This window comes from Scyliorhinus torazame, chromosome 4 (assembly GCF_047496885.1).
Source record: "Scyliorhinus torazame isolate Kashiwa2021f chromosome 4, sScyTor2.1, whole genome shotgun sequence".
Lineage (NCBI taxonomy): Eukaryota > Metazoa > Chordata > Chondrichthyes > Carcharhiniformes > Scyliorhinidae > Scyliorhinus > Scyliorhinus torazame.
Genome location: NC_092710.1, coordinates 12,679,424 through 12,702,917, shown reverse-complemented (window position 1 = coordinate 12,702,917; position 23,494 = coordinate 12,679,424). Strand labels below are relative to the sequence as shown.

Here is a 23,494-nt window from a genome sequence, read left to right as displayed (position 1 = left end):
GTCCGAGGGTCAGCACTGAGGGTGTGCTGTACTATCAGAGGGTCAATACTGAGGGAGTGCTGCACTGTCAGAGGGTCAGTACTGAGGCAGCGCTGCACTGTCAGAGGGTCAGTACTGAGGGAGTGCTGCACTGTCAGAGGGTCAGTACTGAGGGAGCGCTGCACTGTCAGAGGGTCAGTACTGGGGGAGTGCCGCACTGTCAGAGGGTCAGTACTGAGGGAGTGCTGCACTGTCAGAGGGTCAGTACTGAGGGAGCGCTGCACTGTCAGAGGGTCAGTACTGAGGGAGTGCCGCACTGTCAGAGGGTCAGTACTGAGGGAGTGCTGCACTGTCAGAGGGTCAGTACTGAGGGAGTTCCGCATTGTCAGGGTCAGTACTGAGGGAGTGCCGCACTGTCAGAGGGTCAGTACTGAGGGAGTGCTGCACTGTCAGAGGGTCAGTACTGAGGGAGTGCCGCATTGTCAGGGTCAGTACTGAGGGAGTGCCGCACTGTCAGAGGGTCAGTACTGAGGGAGTGCTGCACTGTCAGAGGGTCAGTACTGAGGGAGTGCCGCATTGTCAGGGTCAGTACTGAGTGAGCGCCGCACTGTCAGTGGCTCAGTACTGAGGGAGTGCTGCACTGTCAGAGGGTCAGTACTGAGAGAGTGCTGCACTGTCAGAGGGTCAGTACTGAGGGAGTGCTGCACTGTCAGAGGGTCAGTACTGAGGGAGTGCTGCACTGTCATAGGGTCAGTACTGAGGGAGTGCTGCACTGTCAGAGGGTCAGTACTGAGGGAGTCCTGCACTGTCAGAGGGTCAGTACTGAGGGAGTGCCGCACTGTCAGAGGGTCAGTACTGAGGGAGTGCCGCAATGTCAGAGGGTCAGTACTGAGGGAGTGCCGCACTGTCAGAGGGTCAGTACTGAGGGAGTGCCGCAATGTCAGAGGGTCAGTACTGAGGGAGTGCCGCACTGTCAGAGAGTCAGTACTGAGGGAGTGCTGCACTGTCACAGGGTCAGTACTGAGGGAGTGCCGCACTGTCAGAGGGTCAGTACTGAGGGAGTGCCACACTGTCAGAGGGTCAGTACCGAGGGAGTGCCGCACTGTCAGAGGGTCAGTACTGAGGGAGTGCCGCACTGTCAGAGGGTCAGTACTGAGGGAGTGCTGCACTGATGGTCTCTGGCCAATTCTTCCAGTGCTGGTTATAGGAAATTGTTGGGCATAAAACGGTTGTTGTGTTGGCTGACATTACCAGACTTTAATAATGACTGTCATTGATTGTGATGTGCCTTGTAACAACCTCTGAAAAGATGCTGTGTGTGTGTGGAAAGAAGCTGTGTGTGTGTCTGTGGAAAGATGCTGCTTGTCTCGAGTTGAAAGGTGCGATATGACTATACATCCTTTCTTGTTGTTCTAGTCATTCGATTCTGGAGATATTATGTACGGTGAAAATATCGTGGAAGAGAGTTTCTGTCTCAAGCGTGTCAGCTTGTTTGTCAGCAGGGATCTGAAAATATTTGGTGTAAGCCAATCCGTTACTCACCGCCCAGGTCCCGTCGTGAAGCACATGATGTACTTTTGTATGTTTGTAATATCTCTTGCACTGACGCACCACTGAACCTGCCCAGCCAGTCCCACTCCCCGCTCTATTCCTGAAACTGCATCTTTGGACACTAAGGGGACACAATTTATCATGGCCAATCCACCTAACCTGCACGTCTTTGGACCGTGGGAGGAAACCGGAGCACCCGGAGGAAACCCACGCACACACGGGGAGAACGAGCAGACTCCGCACAGACAGTGACCCAGTGGGGGATTGAACACTGCTCCCTGGCGCTGCAAGTCAGCAATGCTAACCACTGTGCCACCCTGCCACCCCCACAAAATGTCCTAATGACCACAGGGTTGTGCATCAGGCATCTGTGACACATTGTGAGAGGTTAGGTGAGTTGACTCAGAGATAGGTATGAAGGTGCTCATTCAAGACAGATCGTGAAAAATGTTCCCCCTCACTCCACAAGCAAGTTGTACAGAAGATGGTGCCTTTAAATTACCACGGCTGTGTGGCTCTGTAAAATAAAGCGACTGCACAATTCAAGAAATCACAAGCACTGTTGAGACATACATTAGAGGACCTGTTGGTGTTGAGGTTAAAGGAGGGAATTGCAATGCTGTGAGTGTTGTTGCCTGTGGGGAAGGAATGACAATCGGATCCAATTTAGAGGTGTGCAGAGATCGTGGACGGGTTTCTCAAGTTGGAGGAGGTTGCAGAGATAGGGAGGGTTGTAGGGGCTGGAGAAGGTTACAGAGATAGGGAGGGTTGTAGGAGTTGGAGGAGGTTACAGAGATAGGGAGGGTTGTAGGGGCTGGAGGAGGTTACAGAGATAGGGAGGGTTGTAGAGGCTGGAGGAGGTGACAGAGATAGGGAGTGTTGTAGGGGCTGGAGGAGGTTACAGAGATAGGGAGGGTGTAGGGGCTGGAGGAGGTTACAGAGATAGGGAGGGTTGTAGGGGCTGGAGGAGGGTACAGAGATAAGGAGGCATGTAGGGACTGGTTACAGAAAGGGAGGGCTGCAGGGGCTGGTGGAGGTTACTGTCATAATATACATCAGTATATCATGGTGCAGACACACACACTGATGGACACACAGCAAGACCAATCAACACACACAACACCGCAGCCAATCACCAGTTAGAGCACACTCACTATATAGACAGAGGGCATCAGAGTTTGTGCTCATTCGGGATGCAGCCTCTCAGGACAGAGCTTGCAGCTTACAGCACAGATCCTCACCATGTGCTGAGTGCATAGACTGGTTAGGACAGGCATCGGTCTTTAGTTTAATCTAACATCGAGTTAACCCACAGTGAAAGTACGTTCAACAGTTTCTAACTTAATATGTTGAGGGATGTTAGAACTTCTTAGACCTACCTGCAAGTGATCTGCCTTCCACCAGCATACAGCCATCCTGCAAAATGGACAGCGTCCGCCCGCCGCCGCCGCTCGGCATCACCGGTAACCTAGGGGCCAACTGGAAGATATTCAAACAACGTTTCCAGCTCTACCTTGAAGCCACAGACCGGAAAACTGCCTCAGCCACCAGGAAGATCGCTCTCTTCCTATCCATGGCCGGGGAACATGCCATCCACATTTTCAATTCTCTCACCTTTGCTGATGGTGAAGATAAATCAAAATTCAAGACGGTCCTCCTCAAGTTTGACAGTCACTGCAGCATCGAGGTGAATGAAAGTTTCGAGCGCTACGTGTTCCAGCAGCGTTTGCAGGGTAAGGATGAACCTTCCCAGTCCTTTCTCACCCACCTCCGCATCCTTGCACAGTCCTGTAATTATGGGCCCACCTCCGACTCCATGATACGCGACCAGATCGTTTTCGGTGTTCAGTCGGACCCCCTACGCCAGCAGCTCCTCAAAGTAAAGCAGCTCACCCTAGCGACCGCCATCGAGACCTGCGTGCTACACGAACACGCCACTAGTCTGTATTCCCACATCCAAGCTGCTGAAACAGCACGGCAAGGTCCCCACGAGGCAGAACGGGTCCAAGCAACCGAGCAACTCCAGGGCCTCAGCCTGGATGAGGGCGGCCATTTTGCGCGCTTTTCGCGGACCTGTGCGCAACGAGCGAGGAGGTGGCGACATCGATGAACTTACTGCGCAGGCGCGCACCACATACGACCGCACCGCGCATGCGCGGTGGCGCAGCAAACATACTGACGCTACAACATGCGGCAACTGTGGCTCCGTCCACTTAAAGCGGCAATGCCCTGCCAAATCCCGACGATGCCTGAGATGTGGCAAACTCGGACACTATGCTGCTTTATGCAGATCAGCTCAGCCTGCCAACTCTCATCGCTCCAGCCAGCCTCGCAGGAATGTCCGGGCCATTCAACCCACGGTCACCGAGCCAGATTCGGACCTGCTACCCAATATTGACACCGAGGACCCGAAGGCGCCTTTTCGAGTCGGTATCATTACAAAAAACTGGGTGTCCCCGAAGCAAAGAATCCAGCCTCTATCGGTATACAGCATCGATCCGGACGATGAGTGGTGTGCCACCCTTACGGTCAACCAGAATTCGTCGCCCACCTCAGAGACTAAATTTATGAACTTTTTGAATTTATGGACTCTCTGAATTGTTTCGTTGCTTTGTTTGATCGTTTCCCTGGTTTGTATATAGTGTTCATCTCGTTATTCTTGTTGCATAGTGCTTCTCTGCACCAGGCACCTTCCCATGTAAATAGCTTAGTTCTCAGGTACGTAGTCCTGTAAATATGTCTTTGCACCCCACACGTAGTTAGGAACACTATCACCACACATAATTTATTGCCACACACATACATTTTTTAATAAAAGGGGGGGATGGCATAATATACACCAGTATATCATGGTGCAGACACACACACTGATGGACACACAGCAAGACCAATCAACACACACAACACCGCAGCCAATCACCAGTTAGAGCACACTCACTATTAAGACAGGGGGCATCAGAGTTTACAGCTTACAGAACAGATCCTCACCATGTGCTGAGTGCATAGACTGGTTAGGACAGGCACAGGTCTTTAGTTTAATCTAACATCGCGTTCACCCACAGTGAAAATATGTTCAACAGTTTCTGACTTAATAAAATAGTGTTGCACTATTTTAAGTGTTGGTGGCCTGTATGTGTTCCACGGATCCAGAGCACCCAACTCATCAGTTACAGAGGTGGGGAGTGTTGTAGGGACTGAAGGAGGTTACAGAGATAGGGAGGGTTGTAGGGGCTGGAGGTGGTTACAGAGAAAGGGAACGTTGTAGGGGCTGGAGTTTAGAGAGATAGGGAGGGTTGTTGGGGCTGGAGGAGGTTACAGAGGTAGGGAGGGTTGTAGGGACTGGAGGAGTTTAGAGAGATAGGGAGGGTTACAGGGGCTGGAGGAGGTTACAGAGATAGGGAGGGTTGTAGGGGCTGGAGGAGGTTACAGAGGTAGGGAGGGTTGTAGGGACTGGAGGAGTTTAGAGAGATAGGGAGGGTTACAGGGGCTGGAGGAGGTCACAGAGATAGGGAGGGTTATCGGGCTGGAGGAGTTTAGAGAGATTGGGAGGGTTGTCAGGGACTGGAGGCGTTAGAGAGCCAGGAGGAGTTTAGAGAGATAGGGAGGGTTACAGGGGCTGGAGGAGGTCACAGAGATAGGGAGGGTTATCGGGCTGGAGGAGTTTAGAGAGATTGGGAGGGTTGTCAGGGACTGGAGGCGTTAGAGAGCCAGGGAGGATTGTAGGGGCTGGAGTTTAGAGACACAGGGAGGGTTGTATGTGTTGTGTCCTGTTGTCCTGTTGCTACAATAATGCTCATCGAATTGTTGATGAGTTACTTCGAATGATGATTTATTCGTTAACAAGTGGAAGGATAACAGGTAGATTGTTAGACAGACTAGGTTGCTCTGGAGGTACCCGTGTGACCGTCCTTGTGTACGCCTTACTACCAACTATTGTGTCCGCCACATCACGTCACCAAGGTCTGATGCCACCAGCTGGTTGGAGGTCACATTGCTATCTGCATGCAATCTTATTCACAGACAGATCACCACAGTAGGGACTGAGGAGGTTACAGAGATAGGGAGGGTTGTAGGGGCTGGAGGAGGTTAGAGATAGGGAGGGTTGTAGGGGCTGGAGGAGATTACAGAGATATTGAAGGTGATAGGGACTGGAGGAGCTTACAGAGATGGAGAGGGTTGTAGGGGTTGGAGGAGGTTACAGAGATAGGGAGGGGTGTAGGGGTTGGAGGAGGTTACAGAGATAGATAGGGTTTTTAGGGGCTGGAGGAGGTTACAGAGATAGAGAGGGTTGTAGGGACTGGAGGAGGTTACAGAGATAGGGAGGGTTGTAGTACTGGAGGAGGTTGCAGCGATAGGGAGGGTTGTAGGGGCTGGAGGAAGTCACAGTGATAGGGAGGGTTGTAGGGACTGGAGGAAGTTACAGTGATAGGGAGGGTTGTAGGGGTTGTAGGAGGTTACAGAGATAGGGAGGCGTGTAGGGATTGGAGGAGGTTACAGAGATAGGGTTTTTAGGGGCTAGAGGAGGTTACAGAGATAGGGAGGGTTATAGGGGCTGGAGGAGGTTACAGAGATAGGGAGGGTTGTAGGGACTGGAGGAGGTTACAGAGATAGGGAGGGTTGTAGTACTGGAGGAGGTTGCAGCGATAGGGAGGGTTGTAGGGGCTGGAGGAAGTTACAGTGATAGGGAGGGTTGTAGGGGCTGGAGGAGGTTACAGAGAGAGGGAGGGTTATAGGGACTGGAGGAAGTTACAGTGATAGGGAGGGTTGTAGGGGCTGGAGGAGGTTACAGAGATAGGGAGGGTTGTAGGGGCTGGAGGAGGTTACAGAGAGAGGGAGGGTTGTAGGGGCTGGAGGAGGTTACAGAGATAGGGAGGGTTGTAGGGCTGGAGGAGGTTACAGAGATAAGGAGGGATGTAGGGGCTGGAGGAGGTTACAGAGGTAAGGAGGGGTGTAGGGGCTGGAGGAGGTTACAGAGATAGGGAGGGTTATAGGGGCTGGAGGAGGTTACAGAGATAGGGAGGGTTGTAGGGGCTGGAGGAGGTTACAGAGATAGGGAGGGTTGTAGCGGCTGGAGGAGGTTACGGAGATAGGGAGGGTTGTAGGGGCTGGAGGAGGTTACAGAGATAGGGAGGGTTGTAGGGGCTGGAGGAGGTTACAGAGATAGGGTTGTAGAGGCTGGAGGAGGTTACAGAGATAGGGAGGGTTGTAGAGGCTGGAGGAGGTTACAGAGATATTGTTGTGGGGCTGGAGGAGGTTACAGAGATATTGTGGGCGAGTACAGGGATTTGAAAACAGGAATGAGATTTTGAAGATTGAGATGTTACTGGACTTGGAGCCAATGCAGGGCTGCGAGTGAACAGCTGGAATCGCAAACCGGAGGCAGGCGGGACAGAGTTTAGTTCTAACAGTATATCTGGGAAGGAAGCAATTGTAATTCCCATTGTCCGTCCACAGACTTCATTACACACAAACCCAATAATGCCAAAAATAGAACAGCAATTAAATTAAATTGAGGAGACACAACTTTCTGAGGGAGCACTGCATAGTCAGCGGGTCAGTACTGAGCGAGTGCTGCACTGTCAGAGGGTCAGTACTGAGGGAGTGCCGCACTGTCAGAGGGTCAGTACTGAGGGAGTGCTGCACTGTCAGAGGGTCAGTACTGAGGGAGTGCTGCAATGTCAGAGGGTCAGTACTGAGGGAGTGATGCATAGTCAGCGGGTCAGTACTGAGGGAGTGCCGCACTGTCAGAGGGTCAGTACTGAGGGCGTGCTGCACTGTCGGAGGGTCAGTACTGAGGGAGTGATGCATAGTCAGCGGGTCAGTACTGAGCGAGTGCTGCACTGTCAGAGGGTCAGTACTGAGGGAGTGTTGCACTGTCAGAGGGTCAGTACTGAGGGAGTGCTGCACTGTCAGAGGGTCAGTACTGAGGGAGTGCTGTCCTGTCAGAGGGTCAGTACTGAGGGAGTGCTGCACTGTCAGAGGGTCAGTACTGAGGGAGTGCTGCACAGTCAGAGGGTCAGTACTGAGGGAGAGCTGCACTGTCAGAGGGTCAGTACTGAGGGAGTGCCGCACTGTCAGAGGGTCAGTACTGAGGGAGTGCTGCACTGTCAGAGGGTCAGTACTGAGGGAGTGCCGCACTGTCAGAGGGTCAGTACTGAGGGAGTGCTGCACTGTCAGAGGGTCAGTACTGAGGGAGAGCTGCACTGTCAGAGGGTCAGTACTGAGGGAGTGCCGCACTGTCAGAGGGTCAGTACTGAGGGAGTGCTGCACTGTCAGAGGGTCAGTACTGAGGGAGAGCTGCACCGTCAGAGGGTCAGTACTGAGGGAGTGCCGCACTGTCAGAGTGTCAGTACTGAGGGAGTGCTGCACTGTCAGAGGGTCAGTACTGAGGGAGTGCCGCACTGTCAGAGGGTCAGTACTGAGGGAGTGCTGCACTGTCAGAGGGTCAGTACTGAGGGAGTGCTGCACTGTCAGAGGGTCAGTACTGAGGGAGTGCCGCACTGTCAGAGGGTCAGTACTGAGGGAGTGCTGCACTGTCAGAAGGTCAGTACTGAGGGAGTGCCGCAATGTCAGAGGGTCAGTACTGAGGGAGTGCCGCACTGTCAGAGAGTCAGTACTGAGGGAGTGCTGCACTGTCACAGGGTCAGTACTGAGGGAGTGCCGCACTGTCAGAGGGTCAGTACTGAGGGAGTGCCACACTGTCAGAGGGTCAGTACCGAGGGAGTGCCGCACTGTCAGAGGGTCAGTACTGAGGGAGTGCCGCACTGTCAGAGGGTCAGTACTGAGGGAGTGCTGCACTGATGGTCTCTGGCCAATTCTTCCAGTGCTGGTTATAGGAAATTGTTGGGCATAAAACGGTTGTTGTGTTGGCTGACATTACCAGACTTTAATAATGACTGTCATTGATTGTGATGTGCCTTGTAACAACCTCTGAAAAGATGCTGTGTGTGTGTGGAAAGAAGCTGTGTGTGTGTCTGTGGAAAGATGCTGCTTGTCTCGAGTTGAAAGGTGCGATATGACTATACATCCTTTCTTGTTGTTCTAGTCATTCGATTCTGGAGATATTATGTACGGTGAAAATATCGTGGAAGAGAGTTTCTGTCTCAAGCGTGTCAGCTTGTTTGTCAGCAGGGATCTGAAAATATTTGGTGTAAGCCAATCCGTTACTCACCGCCCAGGTCCCGTCGTGAAGCACATGATGTACTTTTGTATGTTTGTAATATCTCTTGCACTGACGCACCACTGAACCTGCCCAGCCAGTCCCACTCCCCGCTCTATTCCTGAAACTGCATCTTTGGACACTAAGGGGACACAATTTATCATGGCCAATCCACCTAACCTGCACGTCTTTGGACCGTGGGAGGAAACCGGAGCACCCGGAGGAAACCCACGCACACACGGGGAGAACGAGCAGACTCCGCACAGACAGTGACCCAGTGGGGGATTGAACACTGCTCCCTGGCGCTGCAAGTCAGCAATGCTAACCACTGTGCCACCCTGCCACCCCCACAAAATGTCCTAATGACCACAGGGTTGTGCATCAGGCATCTGTGACACATTGTGAGAGGTTAGGTGAGTTGACTCAGAGATAGGTATGAAGGTGCTCATTCAAGACAGATCGTGAAAAATGTTCCCCCTCACTCCACAAGCAAGTTGTACAGAAGATGGTGCCTTTAAATTACCACGGCTGTGTGGCTCTGTAAAATAAAGCGACTGCACAATTCAAGAAATCACAAGCACTGTTGAGACATACATTAGAGGACCTGTTGGTGTTGAGGTTAAAGGAGGGAATTGCAATGCTGTGAGTGTTGTTGCCTGTGGGGAAGGAATGACAATCGGATCCAATTTAGAGGTGTGCAGAGATCGTGGACGGGTTTCTCAAGTTGGAGGAGGTTGCAGAGATAGGGAGGGTTGTAGGGGCTGGAGAAGGTTACAGAGATAGGGAGGGTTGTAGGAGTTGGAGGAGGTTACAGAGATAGGGAGGGTTGTAGGGGCTGGAGGAGGTTACAGAGATAGGGAGGGTTGTAGAGGCTGGAGGAGGTGACAGAGATAGGGAGTGTTGTAGGGGCTGGAGGAGGTTACAGAGATAGGGAGGGTGTAGGGGCTGGAGGAGGTTACAGAGATAGGGAGGGTTGTAGGGGCTGGAGGAGGGTACAGAGATAAGGAGGCATGTAGGGACTGGTTACAGAAAGGGAGGGCTGCAGGGGCTGGTGGAGGTTACTGTCATAATATACATCAGTATATCATGGTGCAGACACACACACTGATGGACACACAGCAAGACCAATCAACACACACAACACCGCAGCCAATCACCAGTTAGAGCACACTCACTATATAGACAGAGGGCATCAGAGTTTGTGCTCATTCGGGATGCAGCCTCTCAGGACAGAGCTTGCAGCTTACAGCACAGATCCTCACCATGTGCTGAGTGCATAGACTGGTTAGGACAGGCATAGGTCTTTAGTTTAATCTAACATCGAGTTAACCCACAGTGAAAGTACGTTCAACAGTTTCTAACTTAATATGTTGAGGGATGTTAGAACTTCTTAGACCTACCTGCAAGTGATCTGCCTTCCACCAGCATACAGCCATCCTGCAAAATGGACAGCGTCCGCCCGCCGCCGCCGCTCGGCATCACCGGTAACCTAGGGGCCAACTGGAAGATATTCAAACAACGTTTCCAGCTCTACCTTGAAGCCACAGACCGGAAAACTGCCTCAGCCACCAGGAAGATCGCTCTCTTCCTATCCATGGCCGGGGAACATGCCATCCACATTTTCAATTCTCTCACCTTTGCTGATGGTGAAGATAAATCAAAATTCAAGACGGTCCTCCTCAAGTTTGACAGTCACTGCAGCATCGAGGTGAATGAAAGTTTCGAGCGCTACGTGTTCCAGCAGCGTTTGCAGGGTAAGGATGAACCTTCCCAGTCCTTTCTCACCCACCTCCGCATCCTTGCACAGTCCTGTAATTATGGGCCCACCTCCGACTCCATGATACGCGACCAGATCGTTTTCGGTGTTCAGTCGGACCCCCTACGCCAGCAGCTCCTCAAAGTAAAGCAGCTCACCCTAGCGACCGCCATCGAGACCTGCGTGCTACACGAACACGCCACTAGTCTGTATTCCCACATCCAAGCTGCTGAAACAGCACGGCAAGGTCCCCACGAGGCAGAACGGGTCCAAGCAACCGAGCAACTCCAGGGCCTCAGCCTGGATGAGGGCGGCCATTTTGCGCGCTTTTCGCGGACCTGTGCGCAACGAGCGAGGAGGTGGCGACATCGATGAACTTACTGCGCAGGCGCGCACCACATACGACCGCACCGCGCATGCGCGGTGGCGCAGCAAACATACTGACGCTACAACATGCGGCAACTGTGGCTCCGTCCACTTAAAGCGGCAATGCCCTGCCAAATCCCGACGATGCCTGAGATGTGGCAAACTCGGACACTATGCTGCTTTATGCAGATCAGCTCAGCCTGCCAACTCTCATCGCTCCAGCCAGCCTCGCAGGAATGTCCGGGCCATTCAACCCACGGTCACCGAGCCAGATTCGGACCTGCTACCCAATATTGACACCGAGGACCCGAAGGCGCCTTTTCGAGTCGGTATCATTACAAAAAACTGGGTGTCCCCGAAGCAAAGAATCCAGCCTCTATCGGTATACAGCATCGATCCGGACGATGAGTGGTGTGCCACCCTTACGGTCAACCAGAATTCGTCGCCCACCTCAGAGACTAAATTTATGAACTTTTTGAATTTATGGACTCTCTGAATTGTTTCGTTGCTTTGTTTGATCGTTTCCCTGGTTTGTATATAGTGTTCATCTCGTTATTCTTGTTGCATAGTGCTTCTCTGCACCAGGCACCTTCCCATGTAAATAGCTTAGTTCTCAGGTACGTAGTCCTGTAAATATGTCTTTGCACCCCACACGTAGTTAGGAACACTATCACCACACATAATTTATTGCCACACACATACATTTTTTAATAAAAGGGGGGGATGGCATAATATACACCAGTATATCATGGTGCAGACACACACACTGATGGACACACAGCAAGACCAATCAACACACACACCGCAGCCAATCACCAGTTAGAGCACACTCACTATTAAGACAGGGGGCATCAGAGTTTACAGCTTACAGAACAGATCCTCACCATGTGCTGAGTGCATAGACTGGTTAGGACAGGCACAGGTCTTTAGTTTAATCTAACATCGCGTTCACCCACAGTGAAAATATGTTCAACAGTTTCTGACTTAATAAAATAGTGTTGCACTATTTTAAGTGTTGGTGGCCTGTATGTGTTCCACGGATCCAGAGCACCCAACTCATCAGTTACAGAGGTGGGGAGTGTTGTAGGGACTGAAGGAGGTTACAGAGATAGGGAGGGTTGTAGGGGCTGGAGGTGGTTACAGAGAAAGGGAACGTTGTAGGGGCTGGAGTTTAGAGAGATAGGGAGGGTTGTTGGGGCTGGAGGAGGTTACAGAGGTAGGGAGGGTTGTAGGGACTGGAGGAGTTTAGAGAGATAGGGAGGGTTACAGGGGCTGGAGGAGGTTACAGAGATAGGGAGGGTTGTAGGGGCTGGAGGAGGTTACAGAGGTAGGGAGGGTTGTAGGGACTGGAGGAGTTTAGAGAGATAGGGAGGGTTACAGGGGCTGGAGGAGGTCACAGAGATAGGGAGGGTTATCGGGCTGGAGGAGTTTAGAGAGATTGGGAGGGTTGTCAGGGACTGGAGGCGTTAGAGAGCCAGGAGGAGTTTAGAGAGATAGGGAGGGTTACAGGGGCTGGAGGAGGTCACAGAGATAGGGAGGGTTATCGGGCTGGAGGAGTTTAGAGAGATTGGGAGGGTTGTCAGGGACTGGAGGCGTTAGAGAGCCAGGGAGGATTGTAGGGGCTGGAGTTTAGAGACACAGGGAGGGTTGTATGTGTTGTGTCCTGTTGTCCTGTTGCTACAATAATGCTCATCGAATTGTTGATGAGTTACTTCGAATGATGATTTATTCGTTAACAAGTGGAAGGATAACAGGTAGATTGTTAGACAGACTAGGTTGCTCTGGAGGTACCCGTGTGACCGTCCTTGTGTACGCCTTACTACCAACTATTGTGTCCGCCACATCACGTCACCAAGGTCTGATGCCACCAGCTGGTTGGAGGTCACATTGCTATCTGCATGCAATCTTATTCACAGACAGATCACCACAGTAGGGACTGAGGAGGTTACAGAGATAGGGAGGGTTGTAGGGGCTGGAGGAGGTTAGAGATAGGGAGGGTTGTAGGGGCTGGAGGAGATTACAGAGATATTGAAGGTGATAGGGACTGGAGGAGCTTACAGAGATGGAGAGGGTTGTAGGGGTTGGAGGAGGTTACAGAGATAGGGAGGGGTGTAGGGGTTGGAGGAGGTTACAGAGATAGATAGGGTTTTTAGGGGCTGGAGGAGGTTACAGAGATAGAGAGGGTTGTAGGGACTGGAGGAGGTTACAGAGATAGGGAGGGTTGTAGTACTGGAGGAGGTTGCAGCGATAGGGAGGGTTGTAGGGGCTGGAGGAAGTCACAGTGATAGGGAGGGTTGTAGGGACTGGAGGAAGTTACAGTGATAGGGAGGGTTGTAGGGGTTGTAGGAGGTTACAGAGATAGGGAGGCGTGTAGGGATTGGAGGAGGTTACAGAGATAGGGTTTTTAGGGGCTAGAGGAGGTTACAGAGATAGGGAGGGTTATAGGGGCTGGAGGAGGTTACAGAGATAGGGAGGGTTGTAGGGACTGGAGGAGGTTACAGAGATAGGGAGGGTTGTAGTACTGGAGGAGGTTGCAGCGATAGGGAGGGTTGTAGGGGCTGGAGGAAGTTACAGTGATAGGGAGGGTTGTAGGGGCTGGAGGAGGTTACAGAGAGAGGGAGGGTTATAGGGACTGGAGGAAGTTACAGTGATAGGGAGGGTTGTAGGGGCTGGAGGAGGTTACAGAGATAGGGAGGGTTGTAGGGGCTGGAGGAGGTTACAGAGAGAGGGAGGGTTGTAGGGGCTGGAGGAGGTTACAGAGATAGGGAGGGTTGTAGGGCTGGAGGAGGTTACAGAGATAAGGAGGGATGTAGGGGCTGGAGGAGGTTACAGAGGTAAGGAGGGGTGTAGGGGCTGGAGGAGGTTACAGAGATAGGGAGGGTTATAGGGGCTGGAGGAGGTTACAGAGATAGGGAGGGTTGTAGGGGCTGGAGGAGGTTACAGAGATAGGGAGGGTTGTAGCGGCTGGAGGAGGTTACGGAGATAGGGAGGGTTGTAGGGGCTGGAGGAGGTTACAGAGATAGGGAGGGTTGTAGGGGCTGGAGGAGGTTACAGAGATAGGGTTGTAGAGGCTGGAGGAGGTTACAGAGATAGGGAGGGTTGTAGAGGCTGGAGGAGGTTACAGAGATATTGTTGTGGGGCTGGAGGAGGTTACAGAGATATTGTGGGCGAGTACAGGGATTTGAAAACAGGAATGAGATTTTGAAGATTGAGATGTTACTGGACTTGGAGCCAATGCAGGGCTGCGAGTGAACAGCTGGAATCGCAAACCGGAGGCAGGCGGGACAGAGTTTAGTTCTAACAGTATATCTGGGAAGGAAGCAATTGTAATTCCCATTGTCCGTCCACAGACTTCATTACACACAAACCCAATAATGCCAAAAATAGAACAGCAATTAAATTAAATTGAGGAGACACAACTTTCTGAGGGAGCACTGCATAGTCAGCGGGTCAGTACTGAGCGAGTGCTGCACTGTCAGAGGGTCAGTACTGAGGGAGTGCCGCACTGTCAGAGGGTCAGTACTGAGGGAGTGCTGCACTGTCAGAGGGTCAGTACTGAGGGAGTGCTGCAATGTCAGAGGGTCAGTACTGAGGGAGTGATGCATAGTCAGCGGGTCAGTACTGAGGGAGTGCCGCACTGTCAGAGGGTCAGTACTGAGGGCGTGCTGCACTGTCGGAGGGTCAGTACTGAGGGAGTGATGCATAGTCAGCGGGTCAGTACTGAGCGAGTGCTGCACTGTCAGAGGGTCAGTACTGAGGGAGTGTTGCACTGTCAGAGGGTCAGTACTGAGGGAGTGCTGCACTGTCAGAGGGTCAGTACTGAGGGAGTGCTGTCCTGTCAGAGGGTCAGTACTGAGGGAGTGCTGCACTGTCAGAGGGTCAGTACTGAGGGAGTGCTGCACAGTCAGAGGGTCAGTACTGAGGGAGAGCTGCACTGTCAGAGGGTCAGTACTGAGGGAGTGCCGCACTGTCAGAGGGTCAGTACTGAGGGAGTGCTGCACTGTCAGAGGGTCAGTACTGAGGGAGTGCCGCACTGTCAGAGGGTCAGTACTGAGGGAGTGCTGCACTGTCAGAGGGTCAGTACTGAGGGAGAGCTGCACTGTCAGAGGGTCAGTACTGAGGGAGTGCCGCACTGTCAGAGGGTCAGTACTGAGGGAGTGCTGCACTGTCAGAGGGTCAGTACTGAGGGAGAGCTGCACCGTCAGAGGGTCAGTACTGAGGGAGTGCCGCACTGTCAGAGTGTCAGTACTGAGGGAGTGCTGCACTGTCAGAGGGTCAGTACTGAGGGAGTGCCGCACTGTCAGAGGGTCAGTACTGAGGGAGTGCTGCACTGTCAGAGGGTCAGTACTGAGGGAGTGCTGCACTGTCAGAGGGTCAGTACTGAGGGAGTGCCGCACTGTCAGAGGGTCAGTACTGAGGGAGTGCTGCACTGTCAGAAGGTCAGTACTGAGGGAGTGCTGCAATGTCAGAGGGTCAGTACTGAGGGAGTGCTGCACTGTCAGAGGGTCAGTACTGAGGGAGTGCCGCACTGTCAGAGGGTCAGTACTGAGGGAGTGCTGCGCTGTCAGAGGGTCAGTACTGAGGGAGTGTACCCTTGAAAGATCTCTCTCGTAAATACTGTCTGATATTCCCATCTTTCTTACCTGTACGATTGCCTAACTGTCCATTTAAGCAGTTTATTTCTATGGAACATAATTCTTGTACTTCTATTGCAGATCACCGAGATAATGATTGGAATAATTCAGATGTTATTCGGTTTGTGCCTGAATTTTGTTGAAAGCTACGTCTTTGCTGTTTTAATCGGGGTCCCCTGGTGGACAGGAATTTGGGTACGTTAAATTTGATAAAGGAAGCCAGTGGTATGAATTAATGTAGTTATTTTAACTCTAATAATAAGCTGCACACAGCAATAATTCTCTCCAATCACAGTCCCCTTTGGGACAACCAAGATGCCTGTTCTTCTCCGGCCGTGTTTCCTGGTCGATTTAACGAGCCCCAGTGGGTGGGCCTTCAACATGCAACTTGGGAAGCACGTACACGAGCCCCACGGGGAGATGGACACTCGTTTCCCGGTGGGCTTTGTGGGGGTTTAGGGACCCCACTCCCCCAGTCTGAATGTTCCTCCTCTGTCGTCATCTGAGGAGGCTTTCAGAGTCGTGTCACCCGAGGCTCAGCTTCGCTGGTACGTGGTTAGCACTGCTGCCTCTCAGCCTCAGGGACCGGGTTCAGTTCTGGCCTCGGGTCACTGTCTGTGTGGCGTTTGCACGTTCTCCCCGTGTCTGCGGGGTTTTATCAGGGTGCTCCGGTTTCCTCCTACAGTCCAAAGATGTGCAGGTTCAGTGCATTGGCTGTGGTAAATTGCCCCTTGGTGTCCATCGTATATAGGTGGGGTTGCGGGATAGTGGACCAAGGTAGGGTGCGCTTTTAGAGGGTCGGTGTAGGATCAATGGGCCGAATGGCCTCCTGCACTGTAGTGATCCTATGATTCTGCCTGCAGTAGGCATGGGTCGGATGGTGTGTTACTATTGGTCGATCTCCTTTTTCCGGCAGCCCGCCAGACGGCTATTGCCGGAACCCGGGCCCGGGACACGGCATCGTCCGTCCGCACGGAAGCCTCTGAGTCCATATCCGAGGCAGAGTCATCGTCCTCCTGCTGCTCCAGTCGATGGGCTACGGTGCGAATGGGTTCCCTGGCTGCCGGGTGACTCCTGGCAAGGCCTCTCATTGAGCATGGTGTAGCACAGGCTCCTGCTTCTTAAGGTGGTCAACATGCTTGTTTTGGATTTTCCCTTTATCCTGGAATTCATAGGGAACTGGTCCTGTCCTCACAATTTTATCACTTCTCTAAAGTTGTGGGCATCGACCATGTCTCCTGTTTGGAATGTCTGCCCTGGCACTTGTTATGGGCCAGGGTTTAGAGAACCCCAAAGTGTATCATGGAGTTCACCTGACCCACAACTTTTACTAGATTGTGGTACGGGGAGCACACGGCCCACTCTACAGGTGTGGGACAGCAGAAATGGAAAAGTATTTTTCAAAGCAAAACAATGTTTATTCTATGAGCTCCAGTTAATCTTTTTAAAACATACAGTGAACGTCTTCGCAACCATTAATTCAAATACACCACTAAGTAATGCTTAAGCTGTCCTTTAAACATCCAGAAGACTAAAAACAAAACCTTTAAATAGAAGCACATCAGGTTAAAGTCACTACTGAGAGCAGTTATTAGATTTAAATCACCCAAAGGATCGATTTACTGTCCTTAGAATACAGAGAGAGAGACTCATACACCTTCTGGCTGTGACTGCAGCTATCCAGCTCTGAAAACGAAACTAAAACACAGCCTGCAAGCAAACAGCCTAAAACAAAAGTAAAAAGCTGACAGACAGCCCAGCTCCACCCACTCTCTGACATCACTGCTGTAGTAAACACCCATTTCTTAAAGGTACTCTCACTGCAGATATTTATATACACACCCATTTATAAACACCCATTTCTTAAAGGGACTCTCACATCACACATGACGGTCCCCACTCAGGCTCAAGTGGGTTCCCCCGCCTGTGGCCCATCAGCAGTTCTGCTGGTGCCACCCCTGTTGTCACGTGCGGCAAAGTCCTGTACTTTAAAAGGAATCTTGCCAGTCACGTATCTATGGCGACCGCGGTCATCTTCTTTCTGCCTCTTTTAAATGTTTGAAAAGTCGAGTGAAACCATTATTAACTTGTCGTAAAAACCCACCTGGTTCATTATCTGCCTTCCTTACCTGGCCTGGAATCCAGATCCACAGCGATGTAGTTGAGTCTCTAATGCCCTCTGAAATGGAAGGCAGTTAGGGATTGGCAATAAATGCTGGCCCAGGGCAGCACGGTAGCCTTGTGGATAGCACAATTGCTTCACAGCTCCACGGTCCCAGGTTCGATTCCGGCTTGGGTCACTGTCTGTGCGGAGTCTGCAAATCCTCCCCGTGTGTGCGTGGGTTTCCTCCGGGTGCTCCGGTTTCCTCCCACAGTCCAAGGATGTGCAGGTTAGGTGGATTGGCCATGATAAATTGCCCTTAGTGTCCAAAATTGCCCTTAGTGCTGGGTGGGGTTACTGGGTTATGGGGATAAGTGGAGGTGTTGACCTTGGGTAGGGTGCTCTTTCCAAGAGCCTGTGCAGACTCGATGGGCCGAATGGGCTCCTTCTGCACTGTAAATTCTATGATAATTCTATGAAAAAATTGACAATTTTGCATTTTCCCTCATTATATTCCATTTGCCAGATTTTTGCCCACTCATTTAACATATCCATCCCTCTTTGTTGCCTAATTTTCTGTCCCATCTATTTTTGTGTCATCAACAAAGTTAGAGACCATACCTTCAGTCCATTCATCCAAGTCATTTCTATACATTGTCAGAAACTGACCCCTGTTGCCCCATCGTGCCAACCAGCAAAGACCCATTGATGCCAACTCTGTTTCTTGTTCACGACCAACCTTCAACCTCCTCCACCATGAGCCTTTCTCTTCCGCAATAACCTTTGATTGGCACCTTGCTAAATATCTCCTGGAAATCTAAGTACAATACATCCATCAATTTCCCGCTCGAATTCCTAAAGGCCATTTGCGTCTGCCCCCTACCGCCCACTCCCCCGCCCTATCCCCGTCACGAAACATGCACATCTTGGGACCGCGGGAAGAAACCGGAGCACCCGGGGGAAAACCACGCAGACACGGGGAGAACGTGCAGACTCCGCACAGATAGTCACCCGAGGTCAGAATCGAACCTGTGCGCCTGGCGCTGTGAGGCAGCAATGCTAACCACTGTGCCCAACTGCGCCTGGCGCTGTGAGGCAGCAATGCTAACCACTGTGCCCAACTGTGCGCCTGGCGCTGTGAGGCAGCAATGCTAACCACTGTGCCCCCGTGTTCTGAAGTTGTGTCTAGGATGCCCGTCGGATTTGGGCATCGCTGGCTCGACCAGCATTTATCCCCCATCCCGAATTGCCGTTTCAGAAGGTGGGGGTCAGTCTCCTTGTTGAACTGCTCCAGTCCCTGTGGTGTAGGTACATCCACGATGCTGTCAGCAAGGAATTTTGATTGCTGCAGTGCATCTGATAGGTGGCATACATCGGCGTTGATGGGGGGCCAATCAAGTTGACGGTTTTGTACTGTATGGTGTTGAGCTGTTGAGTGCAATTGAAGCTGCCCTCATCCAGCTCGGTAAGTGTGGACACCATCCAGACCTGGGATTTGTCAGCCCACAGACCCCACAATATATCGATACCATTGAAAGGTCACAGAAGCATTGGAGAAGGTGCAAACACCAAGCCTTACATGGATGGTACCAGACCTGAGGGATCACAACTATCCGGGACCATTTTACAGACGAGGGTGATTTCTCTAGAACAGAGAGGACTGAGGGCTGATCTGATTTGAGGCTTTAACATTACAAAGACGTAGGATTGTTCAGATTGGGAGAGATGCGACAACACCTGAGTATTTCCAACATTTTCTGATTTTGTTTCCCAGTATTTTGATTTTGATTTTTGCGGAGGGAATAATTTTACCGCACGGAAAAGGCCCCTGAACCCACCGCTGAACTAAACCCCAGAGGGAAAGGAGAAGCTTCTTTGCACAGAGCGGCGAGGGGCTGAGGCGAATATTTTAGATATAAAGTATGCCAGAGAAAAGGCGATAGAATGACACCTTGAAGGGCTGATGCGAGACAGATGGATTGGAAGGAGAGGTTCAAAGGAAATGACTGCAGATGCTGGAATCTGAAACTAAAACAGGAAATGCTGGACAATCTCAGCAGGCCTGACAGCATCTGTGGAGAGAGAAGGGAGCTAATGCTTCCAGTCTGGGTCACTTTTTGTCAAAGCTGTAGAACTGGAAATAGGGCCAGATTTATACTGCAGTGGGGGGGGGGGGGGGGGGGGTGAAACGGTGGGGCTGGACGCGCGACAACGCAGAATCGCCGAGCAGAAACTGATAGCCAAGTTCCGCACACATGAGTACAGCCTCAACCGGGACCTGGGATTCATATCGCATTACATTCACCCCTCACCATCTGGCCTGGGCTTGCGAAATCCTACCAATTGTCCTGGCTCAGACAATTCACACTTCTTTAACCTGTGATTATCCCTCTCTCCAGTCACACTGTCTGGACCTGTAAAGACTTAATTACCTGCAAAGACTCTCATTCAAAGTATCGTCTTGCATCTTTGACTTTGTCTATATATATGTTTGTGGAACCCACCTCTTCATTCACCTGAGGAAGGAGCAGTGCTACGAAAGCTAGTGATTCCAAACAAACCTGTTGGACTTTAACCTGGTGATAGAATCTAACCTTTTTATATAGGTGAAAAAGGTTCAATTTGAATAAATGATTTAAAGAAACCATTACATTTCCTATTGTAAAATGGCTGACTGCTTGAAAATCTGATAATAAATACTGCAAACGTTTGCAGTATCAATTTGAAAGAAAAGCTTTTGTATTCAAGAATTTGGAGTTGGCTTATGGACATTGCATTTTTGAGCTTACATGGTATAGAATCAGATATGAGGGTGCTGTGACGAGCAAGGTCAAATTGACCCATGAAAAGTCTTCAGGAAAAAACTAGATGGCATCCAGGCGCATGTTCAGGATAACCGCAGACTATTACAAGATAACTATAGAAAATTGCCCTACAAACGAATGTGCTAAAGCAGCTTCTTGAGATTACTAAAATAATGTTTCGACTAACTGACAGACAATTGTGTGATCAAATTAGAAGAATTATAGAAGATCTCAGACCAACCAAAGCTTTGAAGGGGCCAGGCTTCATAGATAATAACTGATGCTCGATCAATGACTCCAGAAGCGAGATTGGATGACAATTGAAGGCTTTATTGGACTAGATGCTTCCCCCAGCAGCGCAGGTACAGAATGCAGCTGCTCGGGAGACACAGGCTCTTATACTCCGCCTTACTGGGTGGAACCAGCAAGCAGGCTTCACCAATGATCTTCCTGTCTCAGGTACCTCCCACACCAATGGTCTTACAGCCACAACCTAGGCACTGTAATACCCCTAATAGCGACTACCACATTTACCCCCTGTTAAAAAAAAGAGTCCGGCGGGGGTGATGGTCTCGCGTCATACAGTGGTAGAGGTTATGGTGGTACCCGTCGGTGGTACAGTGTTTTGCCTTATTACATGTCACAACTATTTACAGTTTCATTTTACTTGTACATATCACAATGAAACAATTAGTCGATCGGGGACCCTGGTCGTCCTCTGTGATCGTCGCAGTTTCGGCGGTGATGCAGGCGCCGGCTCGGGCATCCGTGACTCCGGGAGCGTGACTTTGGCTTCTTCGGTAGCTTCATCACCCCTGGGTGGGACCAGTGGAAGAACCGATCCCCCTGGGAAGGGGGCAGCCGTGGGGTGCGCCGATGGGAGGGAGGGTGGGGTGGGGGGTGTGGGTGGGGATCCAGCAGGCGCCAGGTCCCGTAGGAAGACCGTATCCTGCCAGCCGTCGGGGTACGCCACGTAGGCGTACTGAGGGTTAGCGTGAAGGAGGTGGACCCTCTCGACCAATGGGTCAGACTTGTGCGCCCGCAGGTGTTTGCGGAGCAGAATGGGTCCAGGAGCTGCCAGCCAGGTTGGCAGGTTGGGAGCGAGGTCCCGGAGGAGGACTTCCTAGGGAAGACAAGGAGATGTTCATGAGATGTTTTGTTTGTCGTGGTACACAGCAGTGATTGGATGGAGTGGAGTGCATCGGGAAGGACCTCCTGCCAGCGGGAGACTGGGAGATTCCTGGACCGTAAGGCCAGTAGGATGGTCTTCCAGACCGTTCCGTTCTCCCTCTCTACCTGTCCGTTTCCCCGGGGGTTATAACTGGTCATCCTGCTCGAGGCGATGCCCTTGCTGAGCAGGAATTGACGCAGTTCATTGCTCATGAAGGAGGACTTCCTATCGCTGTGTATGTAGGCCGGGAAACCGAACAGGGTAAATATACTGTGGAGGGCTTTTATGACGGTGGCTGCGGTCATGTCGGGGCAGGGGATGGCGAATAGGAACCGGGAGTACTCGTCAATCACATTCAGGAAGTACGTGTTGCGGTCGGTGGAGGGGAGGGGGCCTTTGAAGTCCATGCTGAGGCGTTCAAAGGGACGGGAAGCCTTTATCAGGTGCACTTTCTCTGGCCTGTAGAAGTGCGGCTTGCACTCCGCGCAGATTTGGCAGTTCCTGGTGGCGGTCCTGACCTCCTCGATGGGAGTAGGGCAGGTTGCGGGTCTTGATAAATGGAAGAATCGAGTGACCCCCGGGTGGCAGAGGTCCTCATGGAGGGCCCGGAGTCGGTCCACTTGTGCGCTGGCACATGTGCCGCGGGATACATAGAACAGTACAGCACAGAACAGGCCCTTCGGCCTTCGATATTGTGCCGAGCCTTGTCCGAAACCAAGATCAAGCTATCCCACTCCCTGTCATTCTGGTGTGCTCCATGTGCCTATCCAATAACCGCTTGAAAGTTCCTAAAGTGTCCGACTCCACTATCACAGCAGGCAGTCCATTCCACACCCTAACCACTCTCTGAGTAAAGAACCTACCTCGGACATCCCTCCTATATCTCCCACCCCCAACCTTATAGTTATGCCCCCTTGTAACAGCTACATCCACCCGAGGAAATAGTCTCTGAAAGTCCACTCTATCTATCCCCCTCATCATCTTATAAACCTCTATTAAGTCGCCTCTCATCCTCCTCCGCTCCAAAGAGAAAAGTGCTAGCTCCCTCAACCTTTCCTCATAAGACCTATCCACAGGGCATCAGGAGGCTCGTTTAGCTTCCCGGGACGATACAAGAGCTCATAGTTGTAGGTGGAGAGCTCGATCCTCCACCGTAAGATCTTATCGTTCTTTATCTTGCCCCGCTGTGCAGTATCGAACATGAAAGCTACCGACCGTTGGTCAGTGAGGAGCGTGAATCTCCTGCCAGCCAGGTAATGCCTCCAGTGCCGCACAGCTTCTACTATAGCCTGGGCCTCCTTTTCAATGGAGGAATGACGGATTTCTGAAGCATGGAGGGTGCGTGAGACGAAGGCCACGGGCCTGCCCGCTTGGTTAAGGGTGGCCGCCAGAGCTACGTCGGACGCATCGCTCTCGATTTGGAAGGGAAGGGATTCATCGATTGCGTGCATCGTGGCCTTTGCGATGTCCGCCTTTATGCGGCTGAAGGCCTGGCGGGCCTCTGCTGATAGGGGGAAAACCGAGGATTGGATTAATGGGCGGGCCTTGTCCACATAATTGGGGACCCACTGGGCGTAATATGAAAAATACCCCAGGCAGCGTTTCAGGGCCTTGGAGCAGTGGGGGAGGGGAAACTCCATGAGGGGGCGCATGCATTCGGGATCTGGGCCTTTGACTCCATCATGCACTCCGTAGCCGAGGATGGCTAGACGGTCAGTGCTGAACACGCATTTGTCCTTGTTGTCAGTTAAGTTAAGGGTTTTTGCGGTATGGAGGAATTTGCGGAGGTTGGTGTCGTGGTCCTGCTGGTAGTGGCTGCAGATGGTGACGTTGTCGAGGTACGGATATGTGGCCCGCAAACCGTACTGGTCAACCATTCGGTCCATCTCCCGTTGGAAGACCGAGACTCCATTTGTGACACCGAAGGGAACCCTTAGAAAGTGGTAGAGCCGCCCATCTGCTTCGAATGTGTA

General features: G+C 51.7%; 1 protein-coding gene across 7 annotated transcripts in view; it reads left to right on the top strand.

The window, feature by feature from the left end:
* Positions 1 to 23,494, top strand: part of LOC140410119 (uncharacterized) — a 103,644-nt gene that overhangs the window by 62,472 nt on the left and 17,678 nt on the right. For 6 of the 7 annotated variants that reach the window (XM_072498068.1, XM_072498062.1, XM_072498064.1 and 3 more), the window contains 3 exons: positions 1,396 to 1,500; positions 8,576 to 8,680; positions 15,527 to 15,640. In XM_072498068.1, coding sequence (XP_072354169.1) covers positions 1,396 to 1,500; positions 8,576 to 8,680; positions 15,527 to 15,640 — 324 coding nt within the window. The remainder of the gene's footprint in view (positions 1 to 1,395; positions 1,501 to 8,575; positions 8,681 to 15,526; positions 15,641 to 23,494) is intronic. The other variant, XM_072498065.1, reaches the window with a different exon arrangement.